This window comes from Apium graveolens, chromosome 5, assembly GCF_009905375.1.
Source record: "Apium graveolens cultivar Ventura chromosome 5, ASM990537v1, whole genome shotgun sequence".
In the NCBI taxonomy this organism is placed as follows: Eukaryota; Viridiplantae; Streptophyta; class Magnoliopsida; order Apiales; family Apiaceae; genus Apium; species Apium graveolens.
Window position 1 is genome coordinate 86,543,142 of NC_133651.1, and position 25,617 is coordinate 86,568,758.

General features: G+C 35.3%; 1 protein-coding gene and 1 non-coding gene across 2 annotated transcripts in view; both read left to right on the forward strand.

Moving 5' to 3' along the window:
* The first annotated feature begins 6,511 nt into the window (after positions 1-6,511).
* Positions 6,512-25,617, forward strand: part of LOC141660238 (chitin elicitor receptor kinase 1-like) — a 34,118-nt gene continuing 15,012 nt past the window's right edge. Inside the window, exons 1-2 of the mRNA XM_074467205.1 lie at positions 6,512-6,528; positions 6,603-6,661. Of these exons, the coding sequence (XP_074323306.1) occupies positions 6,512-6,528; positions 6,603-6,661 (76 nt within the window). The remainder of the gene's footprint in view (positions 6,529-6,602; positions 6,662-25,617) is intronic.
* On the forward strand, positions 8,726-8,833 carry LOC141662180 (small nucleolar RNA R71). Its single transcript, XR_012550306.1, has one exon. It is a non-coding gene; the product is annotated as a small nucleolar RNA R71 (small nucleolar RNA).

Sequence of the window (25,617 nt, forward strand, 5' to 3'; positions counted from 1 at the left end):
CTCATCCCCTTTTATTGTTATTCCTATTATTTTACAGTTAAGGTAGAGAATGAAACCCATCAGAACCCGCGTAGTTAAGAAGCGAGTCAAGCAGTGGGACCCTCTTATACCAAGAGCGGGACCCTCTTATGCCAAGAGTGTTCATCCATATCCCCGAAGAGAGCTTTGAGCTACCAGATCAGGTGTAACATGATAAGTAGTAATGTTGGCTTGAATAAAAGTTGTGTGGTGAGATTATAGATAGAATAAAGTTTTGTAACAAAGAGAGTTCTTGAGACAGATTGTTTTTATTTGGGGTTGTAATAAAGTTAGTGTGTCGTTCTTGTTTTCAACTCTTAACCTTAAAAGATCCTGAGTAGTAGTAGTTCGGGGTAATTATTATATTTATATTCCGCTTATGCAGGTTTAGTTCGTAGTTGTTATTAATAATGCCCCAAATCTAAACCCCGGATATGGAGGGTGTTATACTTGGGTCAAATATAATCTCCCCTTTGGAGATAAAGTACTTTTGTTTATAGATCTTCTTTTTTGAGATGATTTATGTGAAGATCAAGTACTTATTCGAATTCCGAGTTCGAATCTTAGTTCTCTTGAGAACTTTGTTTATAAGAGATCTTGTATTAAAGCTTAAGATGAAGTAGAGAAATTAAGTACAAAGCTCAAATAAAAAGAACTCAAATAAGAAGCTAAAAGTTACCACTTTTGAAGAACGGTCGAAAAAGTTTGCCAGAATAATTCGCCGGAGGTTCGGCCGGATTTTGGCACTTTGGTAGAACTTGGGCAGACCTTCGGGAGGCCGGAAAGTGGTAGTGGATGAGCTCACTTTGTGGGATAAAGCTTGGTTGGGTGAAGCTAAGATTGGGTTTCAAAAATATTGTGTATATGTAAGTATATATAGAAGAGAGAGAAGGTTTCTGAGAAGAAGTGTGTGTATAAAATTTGAAAGAGATGAAGAGAAGCACTTCTTGAAAAAATTCCAGAAACTTTATGACTCTTTAGCTTGAAGAAAATGGGTTGGGGTGGGGGTTTATTTATAGGAGAAGTTGGGTGGATTGAATGGTGGAGATTTGGGGAAAATGGATGGTGGATGGTGTATGTCACTTGGATTGATGACATGGAAAACAAAGTGTGTTTCTTTGCAACTTTCCATATGAGACAAACAACTTTATGGGTTCAAAAACTCAGCTGATATATTTGAATAAATATATATTTTTCTTTTTCTTTTAGTCATTGTTTAATCACTTTAGTTAAGGATTAAACACCATTAATTATAACCACCTTAAAAACTCCTAAATAAATACCATAAAAAATATGATAAATACTTAAATAACATAAAATGATTTTCTGCAAGTTTTGGTCAACTTTAGTCAATGGTAACTAGGTCAAACGTGGTCAATTGTGGGACCAACTGCCTCGATTTTTTTGCCCAAACAAAAATACTCTGAATGCTACGAAATACCATACTTAGAAAATACCATTTAAATGATCAATACCAAATTTCAAGTCATTGTAGAATGTGGAAGTATTTTATCTAAAAATAAAACTGTTCTGTCAGCCTTTCTTCCGAGTGAAAATATCATTGGTCTTAAAATAAAGGAGATGGATCTTTTGACCAAAGTTTTGAATTGAATAAATACTTAAAATATATTTGTTAATATATAAAATATATTTGGATGATAGGAAATGTGTTTTGGTATTTTTGAATATTTTTCTCGGAGAAATTCTGATTTTACAAACCGGGAGAAAATTACTGTAAGTATACAGAAATAATTTCCAGAACTGGATATTAATAAACTTTGAATAAAAATCTTTTGATATATGTAGAAATATATTTTGGAGCGAAGAGTTAAATATTTTTGATATAGCACGAGACCTCTAAAAAATATTTCTGATATATTCCTTATTCGAGCTTGTTGCCATATTCCTACTGCAACACAGATCTTAAAAATATCATATCTTGATGTTTCTTCTTTGATAATATTGTCTTAGAGATATATTCCATAAAGATATAGTTTTGATATTTTGCAAGAATGGAATATCTCTTTTATCTGTTTAAAAGACATGATTTTGCTAGTTTGACTTTTTGACTTTGATTTGGATCAATTAAATTCATGTCCTAATGGAGAGTATCTATGTGTTCTTAATTTTATGTTTAATCGTAAAAATACCAAAATAAATAATATATCAAAGATATCCTTTCATATTTATTAATCTAACATTCATATCGCAGTAATTTAGGAATTAATAAATTATAAATGTAATAATCGATAAAACATAAACATTAATAATCCTAATGTCTTAAATTAAAACATCATAATGTTGTCTCTAAGGCACAAACACTAACAATATCCCAAATGCACTAGAGTCAATTACCCATGTACCTAATACGCATGGAACTAGTATGACCATCGTGCTTCTACTACGACAAAGCCTTAGTCAGTGGGTCTGCAACACTATCATTATTATGCACTTTATATTTGATATCTCCTTGATCATTAATATCATTAATAAGGTGATATCTCCTAAGGACATGCCTAAATAGTCTCCTTGGTTGTTTCAAAAGTATCAATATATTCGGCTTCTGTTTGGCACAAAGCATGCGCTAAATAATTCACGCAAGTATACGCGTTCGCAAGTAATATAGAATGATTTCTAGTTCGTTCCCACAGAGACTTTGATTAATTATATTTAATTAACACTTACTCACCAATGTATGATTATTCTTCAATGTCAAGACAATAACAATTAAGGTTGGTAAACTAATAATTACTACGAGAATTAAACACTTGAATTAACAATATTAAACACACATGAAATCCTAACTTCATTACTACTTTATTCAATAGTTATTGTTATTAACCTTAGCATTTAATGGTGATGATATTAATCGAACAACACAAAACTGATAAACGCCAACTTTTGTTGTACGAATACCATTCTACCAAGCATCCACAATTAAGATAGAAGTTGAATAGGCATCAATTATGTTGAGACCCTATATGTCTACAGAATTTGACAACATAACGATTTAAGCGCAAGTTATTCATGATGATTATACAGGGCAAGTAAAATGGTTAGAGTTACCCACTAATCATGCATACAATACATGAACCTATGCTAGCATAGCAAGTTCTAAATCTCAAGATTGACTGTTGCTTCACAAGAGATTAACAGGCTATCTTACATGTTCGCGACGCATATAAGACGAATAGCACAACATATACTAGATATCATACAATCACCACATACCAAGGTATTAAACAATTAACTAAAGAATTCTATAATAAATCCGCTAGGATCCCATGATCACGATTAGCCCATAATAGAACTGATCGTCACCATGGGTTCATATGAAAGCATGATAATAACACAACGATATAAAACTAATAAAAATACTTAATAAATAATGAAGTACGTCACAAGAGTATTAAGGTTCAAAGCATAAAGAAAACTAGCATCCACTGTTACAACGAATTAAAAGAATCACAAGATAAATGTATGCTTCCTCTTCTTCATTGTTGCGTGCTAAAACGGTCTTCTCAATCTTCTTACCCTTGCTCTTGATGAAGAAAACGTCTTCCCATAAGGTTTATATAATTTCCCAAGAAAACCAGCGCCAACAGAAGTCCAATTGTACTAGAATTAATAAAATCCGGATTCTAAATATCCACACACAGGCGGTCGCCTGCTGCCTCCACGCGGCCGCTTGCTAGCACGCGGTCGCCTGCTTCTGGCGCGCGGCCGCCTGCTACCCTTCTGGAAAATACTTTATTTTGCTTCTGTTTTTGCTGATTTCTTCGCTCATCACCCCTAGACTAATTCCAAGCACTTCCTTAAGCTTTATTCGATGAAAACCACCTATCTAAGCAAGTTATACCCTGAAATGCAAAAACACTAGAAAACACATCAAATACACAAAATACTTGAGTTCAAGACACCAATTCAAGACGTTATGAGACGCTCTAAGTGGTATAAAATGCCACTTATCACACCCTCAAACTTAAATCGATGCTTGTCCTCAAGCATCACAGACTCAAACTTAGAATAAAACATGCATGAATGCAACTTATATGAATACAGCGATCCCCTCGCGATGACTAAACCAACCAATACATGACCTATCAACAGATGTAATTAGGCGACTAAAGATCAATCAAATCACGCAAGCTAACATACAACTAGAAACGTGGTGTGTGCGAATGCTTAACAGATATGCTTCAAAACTAGATCAATCACCATAACTTAATTATCCTCAAGGCAATCACAAGCTTATACGGATAATATATATTCTAGACATAAAATGACTTATAACACTTCAAGATTTCTGGAGTTTATTACGGAATCATGCTTTTATTCAACACATAAAACAAATGCGTATTTGATCATGCAATGAGTGAGGTCCATAAAAGACTTATATAATGGTACCCATTTAGCGAGCGTTAGGTTCACGGATCCTAAACTATAAAAGCCTTAGGTCACTAGGCACAAAGTCCCCAAAGAACATAATAACTCGAATACCAAAGAGCCCACTCGTGATCAATTGTGCATTAAACCATTTTTTTTTCTTTTTCTTTTCTTTTTCTTTTTTCTTTCTTTTTTTTTAATTTCTGAGCAAGTGCGTTTCGCTCCATCTTGCTCAATTCTAGACTACTCGTATATAATACGAGCCAGCTACTAGCCATTTGACGCCTAGCCACAACTAGCAATGAATTCTAATTTTTTTCTTTCTCCAATTTTTATCTTTTCATGTCTTTTATCATTAAGAGCCTAGCATGCATTCTAAGTATAAGCAATAGATTCACCTCAAAAACCATCAAACCATGACAACAATCTAGTCCTTAAGCATACTCTAAGGCTTAGTGAAATTATAAGTGTTTCTAGCATGCATGTCAACCAAATAAGATTCAACATCACTCTAACGCTATCACTACACTCGCATCAATATCACATATTAATCGGTAAAGCAACACAAAGGGATCATGGTATATGCATGAGTTATATGACATAATAAATAAAGCTATAAATCCTTAAAAAAACTGTATGGCAAAAATATGCAACTATATGAACTAAACTAACATGAAAATGCAACTACATGACACACACATAAATATGTTCCTTAACTACCACCCCCAAACTTAAAATCTTCACTGTCCCCAGTGAAGGTAATAGAAAGGAACACGGGGTATACCTACTCAGACGAATCATCATCATCACCCTCAGAGGATGGAGTGTTAGGAGGTGGATAAGCAGAATCCTCACCGAAAACGGGCCATTGGATGTTAGCTCTAAGGCCTCTAAATGCAGTCCCAAGTGCCTGGGTGAGCTCCTCCACAAACCGACTCTGTGACTCTTATATCGCATCCATCCTCCTTGAAAGCCTCATGTACTGGACATCATCTAATCCTGAGCCATCTCCTCCCTGAGCTCTCGAAGAGCCTGCCTCTCCCTGAGCCTGACTGGGCCTAGCCATGGTAGCACCAGCTGCTGGAACTCCTCCTGAAAGCTGATACCCCAAACCATGTGACTCGAGATCTCCACCCGTCCACTCCTGCATCGCATTCAAAGTTGATGAATCAATAGGAGTGGCCGGCATCTGCAACTGCTCATAAGAAGGCCACTGGACTCCAACTGCCTTGCAAAGCTTCATGATAATAGAGTCATACGGGATAGAGTATTGCGATTTCCCCCTCAAAAACTTCAAAATCTCATGGTAGATGTACTCACCAAGGTCCACATAATATTCATCATTCAGAATTCCCCATAACAACCTCGCCCTCTCCACTGTAACCTCATGTACATGCAAAGAAGGAAGAATATTAGCACATATAAACGCATTCCAAGCACGAGCGTACCTGTTCATCACGACAGTAGGGAAACTACGATAATCATTGGATCCCCTTTTGAACTTCCACACTGTGCCCGACTGACAGAGAGTAGCAATAATCAAGTCCAAATCAAAGTCCTCAGGGGCCTTTGCATTCCAATGCTCCTTTTGTGGTTTCTTTTGTCGCTGTCCAATCACCCGGTGAATCACTGTGGGCTGATAATCAACAGTAAGCCCACAAACAACAGAAAACCCATTCTTGTCAGCCTTGGCGTTCGCATAGAACTCACGAATGATACTCATCAGAACCGCCTCGGGTGACTCGCAGAATGTAATCCATCCCTTCTCAGCAATCATCAGTAGCAACTCACCATCCCTCCCTGATGGCAAGAACCCCCTCTCCCTCATAATAGGCTTACTCAGAAGTTTGGTGTACTCTTCTTCAGCAGCCCCATCCAACAATCGGGGCCTCGCAACAGTATTCCTCGAAAAATCAGTAGCAGTCGGATTGATGTTGCTGCTACCCACAGTTCCTGATCTCTTTGGGGCCATGAGAACTGAGAATAAGAGTTGGAGAGTTTGTTTTTGGTGTGTAGGAGAGATTTTCTAGAGTGAAAGTGTGTGGGATGTGTATGGAGAGGTTGTATGTATTTATAGGGATAAATTAGGGTTAGAATTTGATTAGGAATGGGGATTGTGGCAAGGTATGGGGGGGAAATCGTGGGTTAATGGGTTATATTTTTTTGTGATTTTTTTTGTTTTGTTTTGTTTTTTTTAGGCTAAAAAAAGATATTTCAAGAGTCAGGGACGCAGCGGCCGCCTGGCACCAGCACGCGGGTGCCTGCTAGCACGCGGTCGCCTGCTCCTAGCACGCGGGCACCTGCTAGGCTTCTGGATTTTTTTTTCTGCAACCTTTTTTCTGATTTTTTTGGGTTTTTGGATAAAGTACTATATTCTAAGGTGTCATATGGTCTCATATCTTGGGTTGCTTCCCAAGAAGCGCTTCTTTTACGTCATTAGCTTGACGTGGAGTTATACGATCAAGTTGACAATAAAACGGCACTAACCACTTCACGGTTTGTCGTATCCCCATAATAGTGCTTCAATCTCTGACCATTTACTTTGAATGCTTGTCCCGGATCGTTCTCAAAAATCTCCACCGCTCCATGTGGAAACACAGTTTTGACGATAAATGGTCCAGACCACCTTGATTTCAACTTTCCAGGAAAAAGTCGGAGATGAGAGTTGAATAGAAGAACTTGTTGCCCCGGCATGAATGACTTAGGCGATAGCGTCCTGTCATGCCACCTTTTTACCTTATCCTTGTACATTTTGTTGTTTTCGTATGCTTGAAGTCGAAATTCATCAAGTTCATTTAACTGAAGCATTCGCTTCTTCCCAGCTGCATCTAGATCAAGGTTTAACTTCTTCAATAACTAATAAGTCTTATGTTCAAGGTCCGCAGGTAAATGACATCCATTACCATAGACAAGTTGAAATGGGGACATCCCAAGTGGAGTCTTGTATGCAGTTTTATAAGCCCACACAGCTTCATCGAGCTTTAAAGACCAATCTTTCCTTGACGGACAAACGACTTTCTCTAGAATGTGCTTGATTTCTCTATTAGACACTTCAGTTTGACCATTAGTTTACGGATGATAGGCAGTAGCAATGTGATGATTCACATTGTAGCGTTGCATCATAGAAGTGAACTTACAATTGCAGAAATGTGACCCTTCGTCAATTATGATAACTCGTGGCGTTCCAAACCTTGTGAATATCTGCTTATGAAGAAAAGTCAACACTACCTTTGCATCATTAGTTGATAGAGCTTTGACTTCTACCCATTTTGAGACATAATTGACTGCCAGGAAGATGTACTGATTATTGCAGGACGAGATAAAAGGTCCCATGAAATTGATTCCCCAAACATCAACGACCTCAACTTCAGGTAGCACATTTAAAGGAATCTCATCCAACTGGAAAGATTCCCAACTCTTTGGCAATGATCACACCTTAAAACGAATTGATGTGCATCCTTAAACAATGTAGGCCAGAAAAAACCTACTTGAAGAATACGAGCTGCTGTCTTTTCACCACCATAATATCCACCATAAACAGTAGAATGAAAGTCTCGTAATATCCCCTCCGTCTCACAAAATGGGATACATCTCCTGATGATCTGGTCAGCTCCATGTCTAAACATATAAGGTTCATCCCACATATACCACTTTACCTCATGCAGAAACTTCTTCTTTTGAGCCGCATTCATATTAGGAGGCATTATATTGCTAACAAGATAGTTCACAATGTCTGCGAACCATGGATCTTCCTCTTGAATTGCGAACAACTGCTCATCCGGAAAAGATTCGTTGATCAATGTCTTATCATGTGAAGTAGAATCGGGATTCTACAATCTAGAGAGATGGTCAGCTACTTGATTTTCAGTACCTTTTTTATCCTTGATCTCTAACTCAAATTCCTGTAGTAAGAGAACCCAACGAATACGTCTAGGCTGCTGCGGTTTCTGGAAATTGTTCACATACTGAACAGATTCATTAACAAGAGAACACTGATCCGTAGTATGAGAGCCTGCACAAAGCTCACAGACACTCTAATTGATTTACGCCAAAGTTGGTTAAGGAATCGACCTTCATACTCAGCACCGTGAGATGTGCTGCAATAACTGTAGCTGCATCAACTTCCAGAATACCTGCTACTTTTCCAGGCATCATCCTTTGAGTTGGGTTTTGATACTCATTTGCAGCCATAGTTTCAATGAGATTATAGGCCTCAGTATAGCTTTTGGCCCACAAGGCACCTCCACAAGCTACATCGAGCATGGGTCGAGATTGGACCCCCAAACCATTGTAGAAACCAGTGATCACCATCCAGTCAGGCATCTCATGATGTGGACACTTTCTCAACATCTCCTTATAACGCTCCCAAGCTTCGCACATAGATTCTCCTGGTTGCTGCGTAAACTGAGTAAGAGCACTCCTCATAGCTGCAATTTTTTCCATTGGATAGAACTTCACTAGAAACTTTTGCGGAAGATCTTCCCAAGTAGTGATGGACCCAGCTGGTAAAGAATGTAACTAGTCCTTAGCTTTATCCCTCAGAGAGAATGGGAAAAGCCTCAGCTTGATAGCCTCATCAGTGACACCATTATATTTGAAAGTACTACAGATCTCGATAAAATTCCTGATATGCATGTTGGGATCTTCAGTCGCAGCCCCTCCGAAAGAAACAGAATTCTGCACCATCTGAATAGTGCCCGGCTTGATTTCAAAAGTATTGGCCTGAATAGCCAGATGAATGATGCTGGACTGAATGTCATCAATTTTAGGCCGAGAAAAGTCCATAAGAGCTGGATCAGCTTGAGCTAGATGATCACCCATTGTTTTCAGGTTCTTTCTTTTCACTCTCTTTATCCGAATCTTTAAAAAATATCTTCTCCGGAGAGTCAAGAGTTTTATATGCCTCCTCAGCTTTATCCAAATTTCTCTTACGAGTGCGAGAACGTGTTTGCATAAACACTCGCTAGAGTACCTGAAACACAACCGGAAGCAGTAAGTAACAAGTCTTAATCAATGAATCCTAATGACCACTGATGGCAAGTACATAAACAAAACAAATTAACACTGAGTCCCCGGTAGCGGCGCCAAAAACTTGTTAGGCACAAAGCATGCGCTAAATAATTCACGCAAGCATACGCGTTCGCAAGTAATATAGAATGATTTCTAGTTCGTTTCAACAGAGATTCTGATTAATTATATTTAATTAACACTTACTCACCAATGTATGATTATTCTTCAATGTCAAGACAATAACAATTAAGGTTACTAAACTAATAATTACTACGAGAATTAAATACTTGAATTAACAATATTAAACACACATGAGATCCTAACTTTATTACTACTTATTCAATAGTTATTTTTATTAACCTTAGCATATAATGGTGATGATATTAATCGAACAACACGAAACTGACAAATGCCAACTTTCGTTGTACGAATACCATTCTACCAAGAATCCACAATTAAGATAGAAGTTGAATAGGCATCAATTATGTTGAGACCCTATATATCTACAGAATTTGACAACATAACGATTTAAGCGCAAGTTATTCATGATGATTACATAGGGCAAGTAAAATGGTTATAGTTACCCACTAATTATGCATATAATACATGAACCTATGCTAGGATGGCAAGTTCTAAATCTCAAGATTCACGGTCACTTCACAAGAGATTAACAGGATATCTTACATGTTCGCGACGCATATAAGACGAATAAGCACAACGTATACTAGATATCATACAATCACCACATACCAAGGTATTAAACAATTAACTAAAGAATTCCATAGTAAATCCGTTAGGATCCCATGATCACGATTAGCCCATAATAGAACTCATTATCACCATGGGTTCATATGAAAGCATGATAATAACACAATGATATAAAACTAATAAAAATAGTTAATAAATAATAAAGTACGTCATAAGAGTATTAAGGTTCAAAGCATAAATAAAACTAGCATCCACTGTTACAATGAATTAAAAGAATCACAAGATAAACATATACTTCCTCTTCTTCATTGTTGCGTGCTAAAACGGTCTTCTCAATCTTCTTGCCCTTGCTCTTGATGGAGAAAACGTCTTCTCATAAGGTTAATATAATAGCCCAAGAGAACCACCGCCAACAGAAGCCCAATTGTACTAGAATTAATAAAATCCAGATTCTAAATTTCCGCACACAGGCGGTCACCTGCTGCCTCCACGCGGCCGCTTGCTAGCACACGGTCGCCTGCTTCTGGCACGTGGCCGCCTGCTACTCTTCTGGAAAATACTTTATTTTGAATCTGATTTTGCTGATTTCTTTGCTCATCACCCCTAGACTGATTCCAAGCACTTTCTTAAGCTTTATTTGATGAAAACCACCTATCTAAGCAAGTTATACCCTAAAATGTAAAAACACTAGAAAACACGTCAAATACATAAAATACTTGAGTTCAAGACACCAATTCAAGCCGTTATGAGACGCTCTAAGTGGTATAAATGCCACTTATCAGCTTTCATTATATAATCATCAATGTTCTTATTGTGAACCATTCCAGCTAACATAACTTATATTTAGACAAAACACAAACCAGATATAGACACATAATCATCCTTGTCTATCCAGAAATTAGGTTCAGAAACTAGTATCAGTGTAACCCTTTTACAATTAGTTCCCTATCTTCTCCATACACCAAAAATAAATCTTAACAGCCTAAGTCTTTCACTGAGAAACTATTTCTCAACCAAGCCTTAACAGCCTGTAAAGAAGGTATGACATTCCTTATTTGTTATATATCATCTATATGTAATAATAGGAATGTCACATGGCTCCCACTAACCTCTTGTAAACACATGGTTCATCTCCATTTTGAATAAATCCAAACTCTTTGACCGTTTCATCAAAATGAATATTAATTCTCCTTGAGGCTTGCTTCAATCTATAAATAGATAGAAGCAACTTACAAACTATCTTAGCAAACTTGGGATCGACAAAACCCTCAGGTTGTATCATATATACATCCTCTTGAAGGCTCCCATATAAGAAAGCAGTTTTGACATCCATTTGCCAAATCTCATTGTCAAAGTAAGAAACTATTGCTAACAAAATCCTGATGAAATTGACCATAGTAACCGAAAAAGTCTCATCATAGTCTATACCATGAATTTTTTTGAAACATTTTGCCACTAGTCGCGTCTTATAGGTCTGTACTTTACCATCCATGTTAGTTTTCTTCTTGAAAACCCACTTACACCCTATAGGTTTTACCCCTTCGAGTGGATCAACTAAAGTCAAAACTTTATTTTGATATATGGATTCCATCTCGGATTTCATGGCCTCTAGCCATCTCTCGGAGTCTGAACTGTTCATAGCATCTTGGTAGGTGAGAGGCTTATCATTATTCGTAGGCATCACATCACCATCTTGAGTCAAAAGAAATTAATAATTTTTCCCGGACTCACGGTGAATCCTACTAGATCAATGAATAACCTGTGTTTCTTGGACAGGATTACTTTCAATATTTTGATGTAATCTTGATCTTATACCAACTCTGGTTCAATGTTATCATGTGGTTCTCAATCTTTATCGAGATGTATTATCCTCCCACTGATTTTCTTAAAAATAGTTCTCCCCAAGAAATACAGCGGCCCGAGCAACAAACACTTTGTTCTCGAAAGGATTATAAAAACTATACCCTAGTCTCACTTAGGTATCCCAAAAATAGCATCTATCTAATTTTGATCCAAGCTTGTCAGAGGCTAAACGTTTTACAAACGCTTCACATCCCCAAATTTTCATAAATGACATGCTATGACATTCATCACTCTATCTCATACGGAGTATTTTCGAACCGCTTTAGTTGGAACTTGGTTAAGTGTATATGCAGCCGTTTCTAAAGCATAACCCTAGAAACTGAATGGAAGATCCACTTGACTCATCATCAATCGTACTATATCCAACAAGGTATGATTTCTCCTCTCAGAATCTCTATTCCATTGAGGTGTTCCAGAAGAAGTAACTTATGATACACTATCACAATCCTTCAAGAAACTCTTGAAATTGAGGCTTAAGTATTCTCCTCCACGATCTGATCGTAGAACTTTTATACTTCCTTTGTTTGCTTTTTTTACTTCAGCCCTATATTCTTTGAACATTTTAAAAGAATTAGATTTGTTCTTCATAAGATCCACATATCCATATCTACTAAAATCATCAGTAAATGTTATGAAGTAGTATAAGCCACCCCTTGCCATCATACACATTCGACCACATACATCATTATGTATAAGTCCTAATCGTTCGGTGGCCTTTCACCTGATCAGGTAAAAGAAGCTTTAGTCATTTTGCCAATGAGACAAAGTTCGCATCTTCCATATGATTCAAAATCAAACTTATCTAAGTATCCATCTATATGTAACTCAGAAATGTGTTTCTCATTAATATGGCTTAACGACAATGCTAGAGGTTATGTCTGATTTGAGTCATCTTAGAATATATAAATTGTTAACTAATTGTGCAACATTATAAGCCTTATCATTAAAATAGAATAAACAGCTATTGTTTATTTAAATAAAATGAAAACCTTTCTTGTCTCGACAAGAAATTAATTTAATGTATCCTCAAAAGGCATGCACGTAATAACAATTTATCAAGTTCTCAATCTCGCCTTATGGGCAAAATTAGGTATCGAGTTCCTTCAACTAGAGCAACAACTGTTGCTCCAATTCTAACCCGATACCTGAAGCCTGACCATTGTTAGTCTTCTTCTTTAGATCTTTCAAACAAGCTCGATAATTTAACTTCCAATCATCCAGTTATTTCCACAGAAATGACAATCATCTCCTTTAGCAAAACCACTATCAGGCTTCAAAAGCCCTTTGGGATTGGACTTTGGTTTGACATCGAATAAGATCAAATCTTCACCTTGCCTGTCCACTTTCCTTTCCAATTTGCATTCCATGTGTACATCATCAATATGGACATAACTCATGCATTTACCGTGTTATTTTCAGCAGTTCTAAACATGTTTAACAACTTAGTGAGTGTTCTGTCTATCTCATTCCTTTTGTTCTTAACAAACTAAGAATAAAAGTTGTTCGAAGATTGTTTGATCAAATCAAGCTGAGTCTCTAGACTATTCTTGAAACCCAAAATATCAAGGTACATATACATATCATCTTTAGAACATGTGGTCCAACCAGATATCATTCTCCCATTAATGCAAATGTATGGTGCCTTATTATTGTCAAATTTATCTGATGAGCCTATCCTTTAAACATCCTTTGAAGGTGCTCAATCATATCATAAGCATCATTATGCTCTTGTTGCTTCTAAAGCTCAGCACTCATAATTACAAGTATGAGACATGAAACATCAGTTGCATAATCAATTTACTTCTGGTAAGCATTTTGTTCAGCACATGTTTCATTCTCAACTAGAAGAAATAAGGGAGGGGTTTGAGTGACATCTTTAAACCTGAGGACAATCCTCAAGTTCCCATGTCAATTGAGAAAATTATTTCATGTCAACTTGTCCTTCTCAAGGACTATTACATAGAGAAGTTATTTGTGTTATTTGTCATTCGATATCTACAATATTAAAGTGCATAAAATGACTTAGTCTACAGATGATCATTAAATTATGTTCAAGTGATTATTCATATATATATACATAATATATATCTCCCACTATTTTTATCAAATTAATAGCCCTAACTATTAATTCGGAAAGAATATCTTTTATATCCTTTCTAGTGAGCCAAGTTCCATATTTCACCATGCGTTAAGTCAGCTTTGGCTTTTCTCCTAAAACATGAATATTTAGGTAGACAACATTTGTCAATTATATCAACTATATAACTCTTGGATAGCTTGGTGGAATAACATTTGTTCATATTTATCTAATAAATCTCGCCAAACTCTATGCCTCTAAGTTCACAATCCTATTATGGTAACTTAGTTAAGTCAAACCCAATAGTCAAATAGTATCAATATACTTCAACACATCTCCCACGATAGATGGGAGTACTTCGCTTTGGCGAACCCACTCCTTGTCGATATAGAGGTTAACGTATTGGACTCATCGGAAGGCATCCGATCAACTTATTATTAACTTTAGGGTTTTGTTAATTTTAAAATGATCATGATCCCATCATAAAGAGATTCTCAATTTTTACTTGAATAAAATACTTCAAATCAATATTCGTCAATGGTTTGATTTCCAGGTAGTGAGGGAGTCACAACGGTCTTGCTTAAAACTCACAACCTTATAAGTTCAATGAACTCGCTTTTGACAAAATCGCCCTAAGTCAGAAACAAAAAAAAATTATATTTTATTACGTGTTTCATAAACACGAGAATCTCATAATCGTTTGTTCATTTTAAAATCTTGAGTCGTTACAGATTTTATCTTGTTTAGCAAGCATGGCATGGGTGTCGTATCTAATACATACATCCTTAATCTAATTAAGCATGCATCTTTATAAACTACTCTATACATACATTCATCGTATGCGCATATATATGTAAAGTGCAATAAATAAATATGGATGTTTATGGCTTTATCCTATATAATTTTCATCAAACTAATGACAAAGATCTAGGTCAATTTAAGGTGAAAAATAAATACAAGCTAACTATTACATGTCTTCTTTCTTGTATTGCTTCCTTAGATGGCCTCCATGTGGGATTACCCTTCCTTGATCTTGAAATCTTCATGTCTTCGTGTACATTACAAGAATGAAATATAAAAACTAATCTAATGAACTTACAAGAAGAACTCGAGTTATGTTCGAGATTTAAAAATTACAAGATTAAACGACACGCAAGGCGTATTTAAAAAACCAAAACCATTAACCTAAGGTCATAAGCCATAACCATCCACCATAATCAATTAACACATAATACCATGTTAGAACACATAATCTGATCTTAATATATCATACCCATCATGATCTAATCATAAAAACAAAATATGGAAAAAAAATCAGAAAAATCAGAATCAAATTCTGAAAATAATAAATCGCTGATTACAGGGTCTTAACGACGTCAAACGCCTTACGGATCAGTCAATGATACATTTAGCTATCAGTTTTGTTCAGACGCTCGATTCCATATGAAATAGCGTATTCGCTTGCCAAAATCGGACACCGGACCCAGATTTCAGCAAATTCGCTGCATCTGATTCAGAATCGTATCAAAAATGATTCTCATAATAAGAACAAACATAAAACATGTATATATCAGTATATATACACAGATTATATAACCATCATATGATTTTAAAACTCTCATGAACATCATATATTCAAAACATATACACAGATACATATATATATAAACATAACAACATGCAAACCATACAAAATCGCATACATAACAATCATGGAATATTGTATACATGCTATCATCGTAAAACTAGTAAACACATAAAAGAATTAAACACTTTTAAAAGTATCTCTGATGTCATTGAATGGTTACGAGCACATAAATGCAACATAAATAGTAATTAGAAATGTAAAAAACCAGACATTTCGAAACCCACCACAGGATCCATGCGAAAAATAGATATTTAATTCGTAAATCAGATTTTTTACCTTAAGAAGCTTTACAAATTGGTTGAATAATGGAGATCCAAAGATTCTTCAATCACCACGCATCCCGCTCTCGCGATCTACGCTCTATCGGTATCCACACGAATGCTTGAACTCAAGGATTGGATGTGTACTAGCACAAACCCGTTTCTTCTTGCTCTCTCCATCTTCTCTCTTGGTGGCTAGGGTTTTAGTAAAAGTCTTGCATACAAAATCAGCCACACAAGAGATATTATATCGAGAGTATAATAAGAATTATAACTCTTAACTAATTAGGAGTTATTATTAATTCGAAATTCCTATTTGTATGATAATTAAGTCACACTTAATTATTTAACAAATGAATTTAATAATTAATATTAGCAAATTCGAATATCAATATTTATCTAATTAATTAATTCATACTTAATTAATATTATAAATAATTCAAATTACTTTAATATAATTTAAATCTAATTTAAATTAAATAATCCTTCAAGCATTCTTAGTGTGTGACCCTATAGGTTATTATTACGTTGGCAACAAATTTTAAATCTAGTTTAAAAGCGTAAACAATGAGCGGCATCTAGTAATACATCATTGCTACCCAAGTAATAATAATTGAATCGGTGATCGATTAAACCTTTCGTGAATAGTGCACAATATAATATAAACCCTTTAACCAAATATTATAGATTAAACTAGAGGCATGTAATCCTCATTAATCCAAGTTTCCTTAATCAATGAATATACTATCATATCAAATCAATATTTGAGCGTGGCCATGCATTTCATAGTCTAGCTCACACAAGAGGCCAATAATATCACTCCTAAAATAGGAGGGTTAAATCCCATCTAGATCATTCATATTTCTCATACAATTCATAATATACTCAATGTCCACTGTTATCATTACCCGGTCAAGGACAACTTTTAATGGAATCAATGTATATTAATTCTCGTATAGAAATATAATGACTTCAGGTCTAAGGAGCATTACATTATTATCACTGTGAGAATTACTTATGACACAACAGGCATGTAGAATCTCATATTGGGTCTGTCCAGCACCATGTACATATATATTTGCCTGTGTTTTTAACTTTAGCATCATCATACCTATGATCAATGAGATGTGATCATCAGTCAACAAACACACCAGTCTTAATGCATTATTATTTTCCCTTAATAATAATACTCGACTAGGGACCTTTAGGAATATTGATACTATTCTCATAATCTCATTTCTAAGTCACGTACTTAAAGATATAAAATTGCATATCATATTCCAAAGACATTTATTAATCTAACATTTATATCGTAGTAAATTAAGAATTAATAAATTATAAAGGGAATAATCGATAGAACATAAACATTAATAATCCTGATGTCTTAAATTAAAACATCATAGTGTTGTCTCTAGGGCACAAACACTAACATCCTATTCAAAGGAGATACCTTTAGCATGAAAATACTCTTAAACAGTGAGACGCTCAATGGAATACCAGGTCATTACACCTCACTATGAAAACAATGATGAAAGCCCACCCGTTGGGATAGAGCTGGCACGGGTGAACTTTTAACTCGACAAGGAGTCTTAGGATGAAAAGATGTAAAGGAAACCTTAGAACGGATTTCAGGGCTACCTTGTACATATACAGCCTATTGGTGTTGAGGTTACAGGTCCTCTCATTAGGCTTAGCTTTGCAAACCTTTATGCATTCAGGACAGAGGTAGATCGATCGAATCTCATCGACATCCTCCTCGTCAAGCACGCTCTTATGATTAATGCATCAAAGTGGACGGTCATCTAGCATACTCTTGAAGCTGTTAGAGCAACGGTTAATAGAGTAAGGAGAAACGAAGGCTATACCTTTCAATAAACGGATTGTAGCCCTCTTACTGATTGCTTCCATGGCTGAGATGGACGGCTTGTTGGAACCTTGATGTAACGCCCCCAAATCCGGGGTCAGGAATCTGGGTTGTCACGCAATGCTTCAATCATGTATAACCTGCATTAACTCAATAATCCAATAATTCCATATCACAGACCCCCAATCTCACACACTCACAAGTTATAGCCTTTGAAATGATGTACAACAAGTATCATCTGTTATTAAAACTCAAATGTACTTTACAGGATCTCAAATAATTATTCATAACCTCTACATGAAGTTACAATAATTACGACTGATATCTTATACCTATCTGATACTCTGGCCCACCTGAGACAAAGCTGCCAGGGATTCTTCCCATGACTGCAAGCGACTAAGTCCCACACTGGCATACTGGTTATCTGTTGTGTTGTGACATTTAAAAGAAAGCAAGAGTGAGCAATAATGCTCAGCCATAATAATGTACAGTATGAAAAGACTATATGAGAAATTCAAGTATAATTCCATATACGATAAATATGTTTATTCAAGATAGTTTTCCTCGGTGATTCACACCTTCTTTCAAAAACAATTCTTTTATTATCCTGCAAATACCTTAAAGGTAAACCCAACATCTAGGCTTAGGTTACGGTATTGCATCACAATTCCATTTGGAAAAATAGGATATTCACCGGAGCCCCCGAGATGCGATGATCAGTCGTATAATGGTATCATTTTCTACATGTAGATGGATGACTTCCTTACTCCCGGTTGTCACCCTGGCCGCATTCGAGCTTTATATGTTTCCCCATTCTACCCGGGTATGTTTTGCATACTTCGTATGTCCCTCTATACACATGGTACCTTCTCATACGTAAAATTAATATGGCAGTCTCCCCAGTCCACGAAGTACTGGATCTCTACTCCTCCTTTGTCCTTTTAAGAATCCTATCATATACTTGGAATCATCGAACTATATCGAAGTTTCCCAAGCGTTTTGCTTGTTGATAGGCACAACTCATCTCATATATAAATATATATGTACTTCCGAAAGTTTTCGGAGGAAGTACTAAGGATGTGAGTTGACCGTTGTCAACAGATAAATAAATAAGGGGGAGAGTTTCCTTTAAAACTATGTTTAAATATTTAAAGTAAGTCGAGATATATTCATCGACGGTCTGGAAATATTCGAATGATTTTTTGAAACTCAGAAAATATTCTAAATTAGGTTTTATAATTTTTATATCATATTAAATCATTTAATAATTAAATAATAATTATTAAATAATTAGAAATCGAATGATTATGTTTTAAAAGAATACCTGAAATAATATTCCCCAACTATTTTACGTTTAAATAATTAGGGTAACCTTTATCAATATAATCGAGTATGAAATAAATAATCGTTGGAGAAATACTTCTACTATAATAAATGAATAATTGAAATAATATTTATTATTCGAGTAATTAAATATAGTTGAGGGAATACGATCTTTGGAAATCATTTTAAACAAATTCGAAGTATTTAATACTTCGCAAGTGGACATCGAGTCCCTTGGAATAAAACAAGTACGGACTTTTAATCGTCCAAAACATCACCGGGATGATTCCCGGGTTTTTACTATAATATACATACCGACCGACTCTCGTTCTAAAATATACATGTCACGCTACTCTCTAGCGTTAACATTTCTGAAATATAACAACTCCAAAATACTTCCTGGTTTTTATAAACTTACACCGACCAATCCTCGGTCTAAATATATCGTTTCAAATCCGGTACTTTTATTATACCAAAATTATCATATCTTATTATTCAATATATAACAATTTATAAATCACCGTAAAATATTTATCATGCATATATTGCAGTATTTAAAAGCAATCTAAAACAACAGTTCTTAAAAGGTAGGGTTTGAAAACTTGTCAGGATTCCAAGATACGTTTTTTGACTACCTCTCGTTTCGGGTTTTCTAATCAACAAATATCATAATCTTAATCAGTATTCCTAATTCCATTACCGACTTATATTTCTAATAAGTGCAATACTTCAAAATTTTCAATATCCGACCGACTCGAAATAACTATCAATCCTTGGTCGAACCGGACGGTCAAAGTGGTTTTCTAGAGTTGACTTTACCGAATGTTACTATTACGCGACTCGCACTCTAACATTTTTAATAAATTGTAAAATTAATATTTTAATACAAAACCACCTCGAGGAGTTTCTTGAGTGCTTTTAATATTTATCATAAAATTTTCATTTTGATAAAATGAGATTAAATAGGTGAAAAGTATTTTAAAAGTTCGGTCAACTATGTAGTTTTACTATTCTTACCGCTTTCACTAAAATATTTATTTCTCTCAAACTGTTAAATCAATTGACGAACCATTTTTACGTGCACGATCTAGACAAACTTTAGAACACATTATTTAAAATTGGTTATCTGGAAAGAGGGTTAAAATTCTGAAGAAGCAGTTTCTAACAGAGGGTTGTTTTTGATGTTCGTACTCCGCGTGACCTCGGCTCCAACATTGTTATAAAATTGAAAAATCAATATTCTCACTTGAAAATTTAATGGAAGTTAATAAACTCTATTTATTACTCTCTGTAAAAATTTCATGATTTTTAAATATCTTTAAGTCGATTATTTCTCTTTACAAAGTTCGCAATTTGTAGCAGTTTTTGTCGCGTAAATCACATTTACTAAAACGGTCATAACTTTTGATCCGTAAATCGAAATCAAGCGATTCAAGCGCCTAAACGATCCTCATAACATTTTGTATCATATTTAAATATTATCTTTCAAGAAACTACAGTTTATACATTCGAAGACTTCTGCAGAAAATTTAAATTGTGATTTGTTCGTTTTAACGAGGTTACAATTACGATTCGAGTTTCTTTTACGTCCTAAATCATTATGCGACCATCAACAACCACCATATCATAATCTCAACACTAAATACTATCAATAACATCATGTTCTTGAGGCAACAAATATCAACCTTAATACTAACTAACTAAACTTCAAGAAAATATCAAACCCATCATTAAAACCATACTTATATCCAAGATCCTTACTTTTCTTAAAACTTAAAACTTAAACAAAGTTTGGATGAATGTTTATACCTTCCTTGAAGCTTATTAATACTTAATAAATTCCTAAGATCCTTGATGAATACTTGGTATAGCTTTAGGAGCCTTAAACTTCTATGAAAAATCAAGAAAACAAGTTAGTAATTTTCGGAGTTACTATTCACCCTCAACTTCAAATATTTTTATAAAATTGAAAACTTCATGAATGGGCTTGAAATTTGGTGCGTGACTTATCCATGATATGAAAGAGGTTTGGTAAAACTTTGGTGATTTTTGAATGAGTAGAACATGAGATATAAATTTTTCTTTCCATGGTGTTCTTGAAATCAGCATTGTGTTTTGAGGAGAGAGAGAGAGAGAGAGTTTTGTTGGCTTTCTTGAAATGCTTCTCTTGAAAGATTTGTGAGATATGATTTTGTATATCTCCTATTACTACTAAATCAATGAAAATCTTGTCTAGCCATCCTAGGTTGCAAACTATTCTACTTGGTTTAGATCCTAGGTTACTATTTAGTAGATTTTAGGTTATCATTATATCTAGTTAGGTTACTATTTGGTTACTTGACCATGGTTAGTTTCTTACTCTAGTTAGCTTGTATATTTAGCTTGGTTTTATATGTTTATTTATTCGTATACGCGTTCGCTCGGTCGCTTATTAATTTTTGTAATAAATACTCGTAAATGGTTCACGGTGTAAATCCTTTCTTATACGTTCTTTACGTTTTAAAGTATTATACTCGGATATAAATTTGTAGGATTTTAAATTTGTAATTATATTGTGATTCTCGTAATCCTTGATGGTTCATAGATACGGTCGTTTTTCAAAGTTCATTTTCTTCAAAAACTAATAGCTTTTACATACACTCATATGGTACGTAGAATCATAATATCAACTCGGAATCTTAAATTAAAAACTCGTACATGGTGTGGTCGAAAAAAGTTTTTATTAAACCGCAAGGTTACTATTCATAAAGGTCTTTTACAGATGTCAAAAAATTGGGTTTTTACAGTCTTCCCCCTTAAAAGGATTTCGTCCCTTCATCTTCCTTAAAAATCTATAATATGGACTATTAGCGCATCTTTTAGTGTTTGGAATGCTCCTTCAACTTATTTGTTTCCCCCTCCATCACTCTTACTAGTGCTAGAGTTTCGTTCCTTAACGTTTGCTCATTTCAGCGCATCATCTCTGTTGATTATTTTATATAAGAAGTTCTCGTTGCATTTTTACACGCTCGTTTCCTGCTACACGCTTAGCGCCAAATTTAACATTTCTTGTCGTAGTAACGTAAGGCACGTCGGGTCCTGTTGCCATCTTGAAGGAAGCACCATTTCATACACAATTGATTGATACGCTTTAGAATCGTGGAACGCTCAGCTTCCGCTATCGGTCAGACTTCTTTAATCATTCCTCGTATAATATTTATGGTGCTACGATACCTTTCGGGTCATATTCATTATTCTCGCTAGCGCATTAGACGTATTCGCGTTTATTGGGAACAACTACTAGTGGCCTTTAAAGGGCGTGTACGATCTTCCTTGCCTTCAGTCAGCTCTAACTATAACATCCTTCATTCTTCCACGTTGTCCTTCTAAGGTGTCACAGTTAGTAGAGAGTGTAACCAGCTCTTAGCCTTGTCCCTCAGAGAGAATGGGAACAGTCTCAGCTTCACAGCATCTTCAGAAACACCATTGAACCTGAAGGTGTCGCAGATCTCTCTGAAATCCCTAATGTGTGTATTGGGATCTTCCATTGGAGAACCCCCCAACTGGACTGAAGTCTGTACCCATTGAACTATGCCAGGCTTGATCTCAAATGTATTAGCTGTGATAGCTGGTCGGATAATGCTAGATTAAATGTCATTGATCTTGGGTTGAGAAAAATCCATCAAGGCTTTCGTTCGTGCTGCTGGATCTCCCATTGTAATGAGTACCTAAAACACAAACAAATAAACCATGAAAGTAAAAGAATCTGAGTCAGTGAACTTTAACCACCACTGATGACAAGCACATAAACTTAAAATTAACACCGGCTCCCCGGCAGCGGCGCCAAAAACTTGTTAGGGCGAAAACACGCGCTAATATTCACGCAAGTATACGCGTTCGCAAGTAGTATAAGATATAAAACAGATTCGTTCCCACAGAGACTAGTTTAGGTTAAGTTCAATTTATGCACCTATGCAACAATGTATGATTATCGCTTAATCCTAAGACAAATAACAAATTGGGTTTTTATTAAACTAAGAGATTATACTAAATAACATTAACTAAGAGAATTGAGGTTGAATTACTATATATGACAAACATGGTTTCTAACTTCATTACTACTTCATTTAATAGACTTATTGTTCTTAACCTTAGCATGTAATGGTGATGACACTAATCTGATAACACAAAACTGATAAACGCCAACTTTCGTTGCACGAGTACCATTCTACCAGACATTCACACAAGGGATAGAAGCTGAATATGCACCAATTATATTGAGACCCTATATGTCTATAGAATTTGACAACATAACGGTTTAAGCATAAGTTATCCATAATGAATACATAGGGCAAGTAAAACGGTTAGAGTTACCTACGAATCATGCATACACATACATGAACCTATGCTAGCATGGCAAGTTCGAAACCTCTATATTCACTGTCACTTCAATACATATTAACAGGCTATCTTATATGTTAGCTACGCACATAAAATGAATAAGCACAACCAATACTAGGATATCAATCAATCACCACACACCAAGATATCGAAAGAAATTATTTATTAAAATCCATAAGTAAATCCGCTAGAATCCCATGACAACGATTAGTTTGTAATCGAACTCATCGTCACCATGGGTTCCAATGAAAGCATGGTATAAACAAGGTCTTAATAAACTAAATAATAATTAAAGTACGAATAAACGAGATCTAGGTTCAACAAGAACGAAAACGAGCATCCAAAGTTATAACTAATTCAAAGAATCACAAGTTGAAAATAAGATCTTTTTTTTGAGTTGTTTTGTGCTTCTAGGTCTTCTCCTTGGTATCCCAATCTTCCCGGATGATGAAATCCCTTTTTTTAAGTATATATACGCCCCTAGTGCACCTGGACCCTTAAAATCATCAAATTCCACTCAAAAAATGCTTTTTCAGCGAAATCATCGACCAGCCGCGCCTTGGGCGGGCGCTCAGCTCTCCGGGCGGGCGCCTGGAGCCTGTTTGGAATTTTTTTTGATAAATCTTGTTTTGGCCATAACTTGAGTTCTACTCGTCAGAATTAGGCGATTCAACTGTCCACGCGAAGCTAACAAGATTCTCTACAACTTAAAAATGGCATTTGCTTCCAAATCTGATCATGTTTTATCATATTTCCTTTAAAAGCTCATTTCTTCATATAACCGATACCTGAAATGTAATAACACAAAAACACATCAAAATACCAATAACTTGAGTCCAAAACACCAATTTAAGCTTGTAATAAAGCGTTCCAAGTGGATAAAAAATCCACTTATCACACCCCCAAACTTGAATCGATGCTTGTCCTCAAGCATAAACAGACTAAAAAATACAAAACAAACATAATGCATGAATGCAACTACGTGAATGCAACTAAATGATAATGCAATCGATCCCCTCGGAATAACCATAACCAAATGAATAATCCAATGCCTCTAAGAATGCAATGACTTTAAACAGAGCTCGAATAAATCCCACAAACCAACTCATAAACCAGAAACACGTGTGTGTGTGGATGTTTAACAGATATACTCTCGATACTAGATCAATAACCATAACTTATCTATCATCGAAACAATCAAAAGTTTATAAACAGAATAGACAATAAACACATTATGACTCAAAACACCCCATTTCTACTAGAGTTATACAAGGATTCACACTATTATTGAACACATAGCAAATATGCTTATTTGACCGTGCAATGAATGAGGTCCCAAAAGACTTATGCAATAATACCCATGTAGCGAGCGTTAGGTTAGCAGATCCCAGACTATAAAAGCCTTCGGTCACTAGGCACAAAGTCCCCTACAACTTAATAACTCGAGTATTAAAGAGCTCACTCTTGATCAATTATGCATAAACACATACTTTTTTCTTTCTTTTTTTTCTTTTTTTTCCATAATTTCTAAATGAGTGTGTTTCGCTCCATCTCATTCAACCCTAGACTACTCATAAAAATATGAGCCGGCTACTAGCCATTTGACGCCTAGCCTTACAACAACTAGCAATGAAATCCAAGTTTTTCTCCAGATAAAAAAAATCAGTGTTTTTACGTCATTACGAGAATATCACAAATTCTAAATATAACCAAGTGATTAAATCTCAACAACAAACAAGTATGATCATGATCTAGATCAAAAGCAACCCTATAAGACTTTGTGAAAATATTTGTTTCTGGCATGCAAATCAATTCATTAAGACTTAAACATCCCTCTATTCATCATCACGACACTGAAATCAACATCAACTTATCAAATATCATTGTTCATCTTAAAGGATCATGCTAAATATGCATGCAAATACAACTATATGAAATCACATAAAAATAAACAAATATGTCCTAAATGAACAATCATACAAAAATATGAATGAACTATAACTAAACATGCAATATAAATCTATATGAATCTATATGGACACACACTACTAATCCTTACATTATCACCCCCAAACTTAAA